Raw genomic sequence first — 13,065 nt, forward strand, 5'->3', positions numbered from 1 at the left:
CCATCAATTATTGAGGCCTATCAGCAGTAATATGAATTTGATTTCTATGGTCATATGTTGTGCTAAATAAACTTTAAGGTCCGCGCTTTCAGAAAATTTAGCGAGTGTTGTGTGCTTAATGGCCACAGAAATTGTACATGACCAAAGTTGAATTTTTTTTTTCTTTTTTTCCTTCATGGTATGTTTCTTTGCTGTTGTCTGTGGCATAGTTATAAGAGAGACTAGTCCCATGATTTGGTCCAAGGTTTATGATAATGGGTTGGATAAGTTTACACGTGTTTGTTTTTATAAATTAGTATTGTTTTAGATAAAAATTAAAAAACAAAAAGTAATATATTTCAACTTTGCTTCACCTATGTTTTATTATATTTATTCTTTTCCTTAGTTACCAAATTTCTTCATGATTCTTAGTCTAATTAGAAGTTCTAATGATATTAAATTTATTTATTCTTTATCTGGTCTCTAAGATTGGATTATCCTGTAAAAATTTTTGTTGAAAATTGATTTTGCTACTACCATGTTTCTGCTGTAATACCAATTCTATCACAATTTAAATTTTAATTCTGACTTGGTTTCATACAATATCCTATTATTCTAGCTCTATTCTTTTATTTATGACATGTTAAAGGATTAATTTGCACCTTTCTTGAATCCTAAGGCTCACCTTTTTTATGTCAGACTCTCAGTTGTATTAAGGTGCTCGGCACTATTAGTTTTTGAATCAGATCAAAATATTCATTTTAACCAATCAAATTACGTTTAGATTCTGTCTTTCAAAATGATTTTATATGACTTAGAGTCTTTCATGAAAGTTTTATTTTTGGATGTGTAGATGAATTTAGGTTTTTGAATCGTCTAATTTTGATATCAAAAACTTAAGATATTCTCATTTGAATATCTAATATGAAAATAGAAAATCTTGCAGCAAGAAGGACTTTAGTCTAAGTTTGCAGGTCTTATTCAATATCCAAATGAGATTGGATTTTTTTACCATAATACCTCCCTAGAAAGCTTCACATGTGCACTTTGATTTAGATTAAGCGTGTATTCTCATTCCGAAACCCTAACTTGGCGAAAAACCTCTCGCAAGAAACTAGATCCAAGACATAAAATGCAGAATTTGTTATCTTTAACAATTAATTTACAAAGTTTCTTGGATATGTCAAACTTATAAAAATAACTTTCAATAAACTCACATAAGCTCAAAATACATTAAAAAACATGGTCTAGAATGAGTAAAAACATACATATATTTTGCACTTATCAGAGTCCATACCTAATGCTGATTCAATTTTTATGAGGGTAATTAAGTGTCCCTTTATTGCAATTTTCATGTTGCTGTCTTGTCTAACATCTTTTGTCTTGTTTATTCTCTTATTTCAGTGGGTATTGCATGATTGGGGAGATGAATATTGTGTAAAGATACTTAAAAATTCTCGGAAAGCAATGCCTGAGAAGACAGGAAAGCTGATTTTAGTGGAGATTGTTCTGCAACCAGAAGGAAATGACCAATTTCGTGATATGGGAATGGTGTCTGATCTAGTGATGTTTGCACACAGCACAGGTGGAAAAGAGAGTACTGAACTTGAATGGAAGAAATTATTAGAGGAAGGGGGGTTTCCTCGCTACAAAATCATCAATATTCCTGCTTTACCATCAATTATTGAGACCTATCTACAGTAATATAAATTTGATTTCTATGGTCATATGTTGTACCGAATAAACTTCAAGGTTCGTGCTTTTAGAAAACTTGGCGAGGGATACGTGCTTTACGGTCACAAAAATTATACATGACCAAAGCTGAATTGTTTTTTTCTTTTTCCCCTTCACGGTAAGTTTCTTTGCTGTTGTTGGTCGCATGGTTATTACATAGACTGGTTCCATGATATTCTGGTCCAAGGTTCAAGATAATGGGTTGGATAAGTTTACTTGTGTCTATTTGATTTTTTAATAAAACAGTATTCTTTTGTAAAAAAATTAAAAAACAAAAATGATGTACTTTGGAATAATTTAAAAAAATATTAAATTGATATCATCCAGACTTTGACACATGACGTAGGTTGTGAATTAACCCCTCAGATCATCTAAGTTTGACTAAATTAATTTTTCAAATGGTTCAAAAACAAAACAAACTCAATCTGAGTCAAACTCAAAGTTAAATAATCTAATCTAAAATTAAAAAAAAAAAATTATTTTCAAAATAAATATCAGAAAAAACTTGAGTTAACCTGATTAACTTGATTAACCAGCTACATATGAAATGAGATCGGGATAAAAAAAATAAAAAAATGACATTGAAAAAACATATCGAAGTTAAATTAATAAAAAAAATGCCAAAAAAACCCCGAGTCTATTTGGGTTAACTTGACTAACTCAAACCCGGGATAACCCTGCATGAAAGAAAACATAAAAAGTTACAAAGCTCAAGGAACAATAATTTAATGTCAAATGATTAAAATAAAAAAAATCAATTTCAAAATAAAATATTAAGAAAAAAATATGAGTCAACACAGGTTAACATGATTAACTCACTACCTGATACATGAGATCGGCATAACCCAAAAAAAAAAGAGAATGATAAAATTGAAAAAAAACAATTTATAAAAAAAAACCTTGAAAAAGATTGAATTCAAGCCAGGCAAATATTCAAAACCAATAACTCAAGTCACAAGACTGCAATTAACCCATACAAGGCAGACATGAAAAAATAACAAGGTGAAATTCTCAATCATGAAAAAAAAAACAACTGAATAAATAACAATCAAAATAGATCACATAATCATGCGAATTGAACTTATTCATTTATTAAACCAAAATTGAAAACTATGTTTATTAAACAATTGTCAGAGAGGCAAACAAGGTCACTTCACACTACTAGAATTTTTATATTTACCTATAGAATTTTTTTTTATTGGTAGTTGTACTATCATTTCATCAACAATTAATTTACCGACAGGATCACAAATGGAATTGCTTCATCGATGAAACTCTCATTGATAATTTTTGGACTGTCATTGGTAAGTCCATTGGTAATGAAAAAATTATTATTGATGGGAAAGGGGAGCTAAAAAAGAATTTACCCACTTCATTTCGTTAGTGTTGTCCTCGGGAAGCTTGTCATATAAACGATAAAAATATCATATGCAATTCCGTCAATGATTTTTTAAAAAATATTTTAAAAAAAAAAATCTATTTAACTAAAATAAAAAATAATTAAATTAATATAAATTTAAAATATTTTTTTAAAAAAAATCTATTTAACTAAAACAAAAAATAATTAAATTAATATAAATCAACACTCCTTAATACTCAGAATTGAGTTGCTTGGGAAAAAAGAAGAAAATTAACTCAAATAAATTTACAATAAATAAATAACACAAAAAAGTAATCAGCAACAACAAATCAATAAATCAACTAAAAATAATGTCATATGAAAAAAATGAAGTTGTGATTGCTAAAAATTTAAAAATCCTATAAATAAATTAATTAAGAATTGATCTCATATGAGAAAAAAAATCTTACAACAACATTCATACAAATATTATGAACATTAAAATTTAAAAATAAAATAACAAATATAATGCAAAAAAACATTAAAAAAATGAAAAATAAAAATCTTACCTTAATGTAGATTTGAGTGAAGTTGAGAAGAGAAAACAAAAAAATAAATTCATAAATTATATTAATTAAAAAAAGACTAAGAAGAGAAAAGAAGAAAAGAGATATAGATGAGTGTGGAGGACAAGAAAAAAGAAAGAAAGAAAGGGAAGTTGATTTTTTTACATAAAGGGACGAAGAAGAAAAGAAAAAAGAATAGGATTGTTTATTGTGAAAAGAGGGATTCTAGTCTTTTTTATTGGGACATTTTACTAACGATGTTACCAATAGATAAGTAAATATTAATATTTTAACCATTAAAAAAATTCAATTTAAATTTTGATAAATTGCCAAATAGTATTAATAACTTTTCAATCCGTTAATGATTCCATTGATAATATTTAATTAACAATTTTGATTTAATAAAAAAATATTCAGAAACCTGTCAAATAACATTGACGACTTTTCAATCATTTGGTGATTTTATCTATAAAAAATAATAATTAATAGTCCAATTAAAAAGTGAACAATTCTAGAGCTTTGTAAAAAATATTGATGGAATTTTCCGACAATGATTACCTTTATAATTGATATAATGAATAGTATAAAAGAGAAGTGAATAGTTTATTGATGAGTTTATGAACGGATTTTACTTAGAGTATTAATATCTTCGATAATCTTGTTAGAATAAATAACATGTTATCGTGTTTTTCTGACTTTATTTTAATTCTTTCTTTTTCCTTGTAATTCCCTTGACTTTATTTTAATTCTTTCTTTTTCCTTGTAATTCCCTTGACTTTATTTTAATTCTTTCTTTTTCCTTGTAATTCCCTTGACTTTATTTTAATTCTTTCTTTTTCCTTGTAATTCCCTTGACTTTATTTTAATTCCTTCTTTTTTCTTGTAATTCCCTTGGTATATACCTAGATAATAGTTCCATCAGTAAAATCCACAACAATTTACTGATAAAAACATTCTATTAGTTTTTTATTTTATATTTATCAATTTTATGGTAATGCCATAAACATTTTCAGATTATATTAACTCAAATCGATCATTCATTGTTAACTCCCGTAATTTAATTATATATCTCTATAGTATGTTTGATATGTTTGGTAGGGCTTTTAATCCTCTCATGTCCAAATCTACTCAATATTTGCTATCTGGTATACGTTGATTAATAACAATTAAAAGCAGATTTCAAATAAAACAATAAAAAGTTTGATACGGCTTTTAACCCTCTCATGTCCAAATCTACTCAATATTTGCTATCTGGTAGACGCTGATTAATAACAATTAAAAGCAGATTTCAAATAAACTAGTGGGTCACAGAAGTTGAAAATCTTGCCTAAAAGCGGCAATAGGAAAAAACAAATTTGAAAGTTATCGCATTTTATTTTTGTCCAAGTTTTGTGAGTTAATGTTTACTTGATACACCATTTTTCTTATAAATGATCAATTTTTAAGCGTCCCTTTATTGCAATTTTCATGTTGCTGTCTTGTCTAACATCTTTTTTCTTGTTTCTTCTCTTAATTCAGTAGGTATTGCATGATTGGGGAGACGAATGTTGTGTAAAGATATTAAAAAACTGTCGGAAAGCAATGCCCGAGAAGACAGGAAAGCTGATTTTAGTGGAGATTGTTCTGCAACCAGAAGGAAATGGCCAATTTGGTGATATGGGAATGGTATCTGATCTAGTGATGTTTGCACACGGCACAGGTGGAAAAGAGAGGACTGAACTTGAATGGAAGAAATTATTAGAGGAAGGAGGGTTTCCTCGCTACAAAATCATCAATATTCCTGCTTTACCGTCAATTATTGAGGCCTGCCTGCAGTAATATGAATTTGATTACTATAGTCATATGTTATACTAAATAAATTTTATTAGAGAATAATATAAATCATATCTTAAAATTTTATCTAATAGCTTGAATTGATTTTTTAGCATAGTATCAGAGTTTTAATAACCAAGTGGTTATGAGTTTAAATCTCATCATCCTCATTTATTTGATAAAAAATTAAGCACAAAATAGTATGAGCTTGTGCAAGTTTCAAACCTAAAAAACTTTCACTTAAAATAATGTGTTAAAAAATAATATAAATTATATCTTGAAACCTTACCTAATAGCTTAAATTATTGGGTTGAATTAATTATTTAACAACTTCAAGTCCATGCTTTCAGAGAATTTCGTGAGTGATATGTGATTTGTGGTCACAAAAATTGCACATGACCAAAGTTGAATTTTTTTTTTTTTTCCATTTCCTCTTCATGGTATGTTTATTTGCAGTTGATGGTGGCATAGTTATTAGATAGACTAGTTCCATGATATTCTAGTCCAAGGTTCAAGATAATGGGTTGGATAAGTTTACTCATCTATTTGATTTTTTAATAAAATAGTATTATTTCAGGAAAAAAATTAAAATACAAAAATGATGCACTTTTGAATAATTTAAAAAAAATGTTAAATTGGTATCATCCAGATTTTGACCCATCACATAGGTTGTGGATTGACCTTTCTAGTCATCTAAGTTTGACTTGATCAATTTTTCAAATGGTTTAAAAACAAACTCAATCCGAGTTAAAATTAAAGTCTAATATTCTAATCTTAAATGATAAAATTAAAAAAAAAATTAAAAATAAATGTCAAAGAAAAAACTTGAGTTAACTCAGGTTAATTTGACTAACTCACTGCATGTGAAATGAGATCGAGATAAAAAAATAAAAAAAAATGACATTTAAAAAAAATATCCAAGTTAAATCAATAAAAAATGCCAAAAAACCCATGAGTCTACCTTGGTTAGCTTGACTAACCCAAACCCGGGATAACCCTACATGAAGGAAAGCGGAAAAAATTGTAAAGCTCAAGGGGCAATAATTTAATGTCCAAGGATGAAAGTGAAAAACAAATTTCAAAATAAAATATTGAAAAAAAAAATATGAGTTAACATGGGTTAACAGAACTAACTCATTACTCATAATAACCCCACAAAAAGGAAAATAGAACAAATCAAGAATCTCAAAGTATAATTTCCCAACGTTGAATGATAAAATTAAAAAAAAAAACCAATTTGTTAAAACAAATACTTAGAAAAAGATTGAACTCAAATTGAGCTAATATTCAAAACGAGTGACTCAAGTCATAAGACTGCGATTAACCCATACAAGACAAACATTAAAAAATAACGAAGCAAAATTCTCAATCATAAAAAATTAAAATAGCTAAACAAATAGCAATAAAAATGAGTCACATAATTATGTGAATTGAACTTATTCATTAATTAGACCAAAATTGAACACTATAACTTTTAAACAATTGTCGGAGAGGCACACAAGGTCATTTCACACTACCAAAATACTTATATTTATTGACATCATGTTTTGTCGATATTTGTACTATCATTTCATTAGCAATTAATTTATCGACAGGATCACAAAGAGAATTGCTCCATCAGTGAAACTTTCATTAGTAATTTTTGGTTTGTAGTCGATAAGTCCAACAGTTATAAAAAAAATATATTATTACTAATGGAATTACTGATGGAAAAGGGGCGCTAAAACAAAATTATCCATTTCATTTCGTTAGTATTTTTCTCAGGAAGCTTGTCATATAACCGACAAAAATACCATATGCAATTCCGTAAGTAATTTTTTAAAAATATTTAAAAAAAAAACTCTATTTAACAAAACTAAGAAATAATTAAATTAATATAAATCAACACTCTATAATACTCATAATTGAGTTGCTTGGGAAAAAGAAGAAGAAAATCAACTCAAACAAATTTATAATAAATAAATAACAAAAAAAACTAATCAACAAAAACAAATAAATAAATCAACTAAAAATAATTTCATATGTGAAAAATGAAGTTGCATTTGCTAAAAATTTAAAACTCCTATAAATAAATCAATTAAGAATTGATCTCATATCAGGAAAAAACAAATCCTACAACAACATTCATACAATTATTATGGACATTAAAATTTAAAAATAAAATAAAATAACAAATATAACACATAAAAAAAAATAAGAAAATGAAAAATAAAAATCTTATCTTAATGTAGATTTGAGTGAAGCTGAGAAGAGGAAAAGAAAATTTCATAAAGTACATTAATTAAAAAAAAGACTAAGAAGAAAAGAGACATACCTAAGCGTGGAGGAAAAGAGAAAAAAAAAAGAAAAAGAAAGAGAAGTTGATTGGGTCATTTTACTGATAGTTTTACCGATGGATAATTAAATATTAATACTTACGGAATATTACTGATAACTTTTTAATCTACCAGTGATTCTGTTTATAATATTTAATTTAAAATTTTCAGAAACCTGCCAAGTAACACCAACAACTTTTCAATTAGTCGGTGATTATGTCTGTAAAAAACAATAATTAATTATATAATTGAGAAGTGGACAATTCTAGAGCTTTGTGAAAAATACTAATGGAATTTTTCATCAATGATTACCTTTATAATTGACATGATAAATAGTATCAGAGAGAAGTAAATAGCTTACGAACGAGTTTACAGACAGATTTTACTTACAATACTAATATCGTCGGTAATCCCGTCAGCATAAATAACATGTCATCGTGCTTTTTAGCTTTGTTTTAATTTCTTATTTTCCCCTATAATTTCCATGGTATATACTGAGATAATAGTTCCATTGGTAAAATCCACTACAATTTACCAACGAAAACATTTCATCAGTGTTTTCTTTTGTATTTATAAATGTTCTAGTAGTGTCAAGAATTTTTAGATTATATTTACTCAAATCATTCATTGTTAAATGCCTCCCGCAATTCATTTTTAAGTAATAAACTAACGGGTGTGGGTGATTCACTGTTCACTCACGCCCAATGCATTGTAAATTATAACAGTAATCCACAATGCATTCCTCTTTGTTTTTTTACTTTTTTTTCATTGTTTTCTTTTTCTTCAACTTTCAACCTTTTTTTTGGTTTATTTTTTATTTTTTCCCAAAATTACTTTCCTTTTTTTCCAACTTTTCCTCTTTTTTTAAAAAAAAATTATCTTTGTCAATTTTACTTTATTAATATTGAACCAGTTAAAAATTCACTTTGTAATTTTTTTCCTTTAAAATATTGTAGATTACTACGGTGTTTTTCTACATGGTTTTTATATTTTATTTTTTTATTTTTTAAAATTATTTTTGTTAATTTTATTTTTTTAATATTGAGCTGAATGAGAATTTAGTTTTGTAATTTTTTAAAAAAACATTGTTGATTATTACAGTGTTTCTCCGCATGGTTTTTTTTTCTATGAAATTATTTTTTTCTTTTATTTTTTAATATTAAGTTGGTTAAAAATTACAGTTACAATATGTGAGAAAAGTACGATAACTTTCCTCGCAAATTACTGTGAATTGCCATTGTGTTTTTTTCCACATGGTTTTTTCCCAGTTTCTTTGGTGTTTTTTTTGTAATATTTTTTTTAAAATTATCTTTGTCAATTTTATTTTTTTAATATTAAGTTAGTTAGAATTTAACTTTGTAATAAAGTTTAATCATGTAGGAAAGTATTGTAGCTTTCCTCACAAAATAATATGGATTGCTAGAATGTCTCTCAACATGATTTTTTTTCTTATGATTTTTTTAAAATTATCTTTGTTAATTTTATTTTATTTAATATTGAGCTGGTTAAGAATTACAATTACAAGTTATTACAAATAAAACTAAATCATGTGGGGAAGCACTATAGCTTTCATCATAAAACACTATGAATTGCTATAATGTTTCCAACATGGTTTTTTTTTCCTATTTTTTTTTTCTAAAATTGTCTCTGTTGATTATATTTTTTTAATATTAAGCTTACTAAGAATTTAGCTTTTAAAATTTTTTCTTTAAAATAATGTGAATTGCTATAGTATTTTCCTATATAATTTATTCTAAAATTATCTTTGTCAAAAAAAATTTAATATTGAGTTGGTTAAAAATTATAATTATAATAAAGCTAAATCACATGGGAAAAGCGTTGTAGCTTTTCTCACAAAACACTGTGAATTACTACAGTATTTGTCTAAATGGTTTTTTTATGATTTTTTCTAACAAATTCTGAAAGTTCTCATTTTATTTTTATCCAAGTTTTGTGAGTTAATGTTTACTTGATTCGCCATTTTTCTTATAAATATTCCCCTCATCTCAAAGCTTTTTGTGGAGAGCAACATTTTTAACCAGTGTTGACAGAGAGAATGGGATCAATAGACGAAGAGACATTACTGAGAGGCCAAGTAGAAGTATGGCAGCTCGTGTTTGGCTTTGTAGAATCTATGGCATTGAAGTGTGCGATAGAGATAGGCATAGTAGACATCATAAATTCTCTTGATGGTCCACTCACTTTGAACCAGATAGCTTCACGTTCTTTACAATTTCCACTCGTTTTTTCCATACTCAGAATAATTCTATATAGTCGTCCATCTCATTTTATTTATTTATTTATTTATTTATTTTGAGGGGGGGTTCAGGAATTGACTCACCTTCTGTTGACATTCCCTTCCTTGCTCGATCATGAGATTTCTGGTCCGAAAACGAGTCTTCACACAACACAATCCATCTAATGGAGGAGAGACTCTCTATCGTCTAACCGACAATTCAAAATGGCTATTACGTGACTCGGAGGTAAGCCTTGCTGCAATGGTTCTGATGCAAAACTATCCATCGCACCTAGCACCATGGCATTACCTCAGCCAATGTGTCAAGGATGGTGGAATAGCTTTTAAGAAAGCTCATGGTTGTGAAACTTGGGACTTGGCCTCCCAAAATCCTGAATTCAACAGGATTTTCAATGATGCCTTAGCATGCACTGCAAAGATCATTATGAGGGCAGTTGTATCCCATTATAAAGGTGGTTTTGATGATGTTGAGACGTTGGCGGATGTTGGAGGTGGTACAGGAGGAAATTTAGCTGAGATTGTCAAAGCCTATCCTCACATCAAAGGCATAAACTTTGAATTACCACATGTTGTGGCCGCAGCACCAGCATATAATGGGGTGTCACATGTTGGAGGCAATTTTTTTGAGGCCATACCTGTTGCTGATTCAATTTTTATGAAGGTATTTAAGCGTCCCTTTATTGCGATTTTCATGTTGCTGTCTTGTCTAACATCTTTGTTCTTGTTTATTCTCTTAATTCAGTGGGTATTGCATGATTGGGGAGATGAATGTTGTGTAAAGATATTAAAAAACTATCGGACAGCAATGACTGAGAAGACAGGAAAGCTGATTTTAGTGGAGATTGTTCTGCAACCAGAAGGAAATGGCCAATTTGGTGATATGGGAATGGTGTCTGATCTAGTGATGTTTGCACACAGCACAGGTGGAAAAGAGAGTACTGAACTTGAATGGAAGAAATTATTAGAGGAAGGAGGGTTTCCTCGCTACAAAATCTTCAATATTCCTGCTTTCCATCAATTATTGAGGCCTATCTGCAGTAATATGAATGTGATTTCTATGGTCATATGTTGTACTAAATAAACTTCGAGGTCCGTGCTTTTAGAAAATTTGGTGAGTGATATGTGATTTATGGTCACAGAAATTGCACATGACCAAAGCTGAATTGTTTTTTTCTTTTTCCCCTTCATGGTATGTTTTTTTGCTGTTGTTGGTGGCATAGTTATTAGATAAATTGGTTCCATGATCTGGTCCAAGGTTCAAGATAATGGGTTGTATAAGTTTAGTAGGATAAGTTTAGTCGCATCTATTTGATTTTTTAATGATAAAATAATATTGTTTATAAAAATTAAAAAAAAAAAGATATACTTTTGAATAATTTAAAAAAAAATATTAAATAGGTATCAAGAGTTTGGCTGATCATCTAGGTTGTGAATTGACCAATCAAGTCATTTAAATTTGACCAGATTAATTTTTCAAATGATTCAAAAACAAACTCAATCCAAGTCAAACTCAAAGTTCAATAATCTAACGTTAAAAGATAAAATTAAAAAAAAAATTAAATATCAAAAACGAAATTTGAGTTAACCTGAGTTAACTTGACTAACCCACTACCTGTAAAATGAGATTAGGATAAAAAAATTAAGATAAAAAAATAACATTATAAAAAGAATGAAGTTAAATCAATAAAAAAATATACCAAAAAAGCCCAAGTCATGTGAAAAACCAAGAGGAGGCACCATATAAACTTATTCTTGTAGATCTTCATTCAAGAAAGCATTTTGAATATCAAGTTATAAAATATGCTATTGACGAACCGAAGCTACGACAATAAAAGTATGGATAGTAGTCATTTTTATAATACGAGCAAATATCTGCTCATAATCTATACTATACTGTTAAGAGTATTCTTTTATAACTAATTTAACTTTGTATCGTTCAATAGACCCATCCAAGTTGGTATTGATCTTATACATCCAACGACAACTAACAACACTCTTACCAAGAGTTAGAAGAATCAAATTCCAAGTATCTATCTTATGTAAAGTAGAAATTTTCTTATCCATAGCTTGCTGCAAAAAATGGTTAAGAATAGCCTCTTTATATAAAGAGGGCTCGGAAAGACAATGAATAGAAATTAAAAAGAAAATAAATGATGAAGAATAAAAAGAATAAAAAAAATCTAGTAGTTTTATGGACTTACAAATATGTATGGATTGACGTAAAGGTTGATCCACAATCTCAAACGAAGCTTAGGGAGCTATAAATGAAAATAGAGTTTTAGATCTACTAGAGAGTAAAGTATTAATACTTACAGGATGATGAAAATAAATTGGTCGAACATGGAAAGGGTATCTGAGGTACTAGGAACATGTGATGATATATTATCAAAATCCTCTAAAAAAAAATCTATATGAATAATATCAGGTCTAGTCAAGTTATGAGTATTAGATAGAATAAAAAAAAAAAGATATATGCTCAAGAAAAACAACATGACGAGACATATAAAATTTATGAGTTATTGGATCAAAATAACAATACCTCTTTTTATCTTTATAATAACCTAAAAAGACACAAATAGCATAATAAAAAAACAACGTAGTGTGTTCTACATAATAACAAAGAATGAAACAAATATAATTAAAAACTCTAGAGGAATAATCAAAAATATCCCAATATAACTTTTTATAATAAAATAAACCTCAACTATAAAAAAAAAGATTATATTATTTAAATTTACGATAATAAAACATTAATTTTTTCAAATCAATGAATTAGGCTTGACTAGTTTTAAGAACTCTGATAAGAAACTTAACATGCGATGACAGCCCCATTTGCAACAAGTAAAGTGGTGGTAGAAGATAATCTAGACTTCTAGTCCGTTAATTAGGCCTGGGCTCTTTTTTGTCTTGGTAATTAAGTGGGCCTGCTGAATTATCTTGATGGGCCTAAGATCTAATATAAATGTCCTTAGGGTTGGATATTTTTTTTATCTGGGCTTAGCATGTATGTGTGTTATATGTGTGTGTATTTCTTACATCTATTTTTGTGTTTGCGTTCTTTCC

At 28.1% G+C, this 13,065-nt stretch overlaps 2 protein-coding genes across 2 annotated transcripts in view; both read left to right on the top strand.

Annotated features, from left to right (window-relative positions):
• LOC105136294 ((R,S)-reticuline 7-O-methyltransferase-like) overlaps positions 1-5,459 on the top strand; it is a 6,263-nt gene extending 804 nt beyond the window's left edge. The window contains exons 3-5 of the mRNA XM_011041583.1: positions 1,384-1,679; positions 2,957-3,017; positions 5,140-5,459. Coding sequence (XP_011039885.1) covers positions 1,384-1,679; positions 2,957-3,017; positions 5,140-5,436 — 654 coding nt within the window. The 3' untranslated portion in view covers positions 5,437-5,459. The remainder of the gene's footprint in view (positions 1-1,383; positions 1,680-2,956; positions 3,018-5,139) is intronic.
• A 4,342-nt stretch (positions 5,460-9,801) lies between these two features.
• Positions 9,802-11,249, top strand: LOC105136295 ((R,S)-reticuline 7-O-methyltransferase-like). Its single transcript, XM_011041585.1, is given in 5 exon segments — positions 9,802-9,967; positions 10,075-10,113; positions 10,116-10,663; positions 10,745-11,009; positions 11,012-11,249. Coding segments are annotated over 5 exon segments (1,050 nt in total). The 3' UTR covers positions 11,044-11,249.
• Positions 11,250-13,065: the final 1,816 nt, after the last annotated feature.

This window comes from Populus euphratica, unplaced genomic scaffold, assembly GCF_000495115.2.
Source record: "Populus euphratica unplaced genomic scaffold, PopEup_1.0 scaffold52.1, whole genome shotgun sequence".
In the NCBI taxonomy this organism is placed as follows: Eukaryota; Viridiplantae; Streptophyta; class Magnoliopsida; order Malpighiales; family Salicaceae; genus Populus; species Populus euphratica.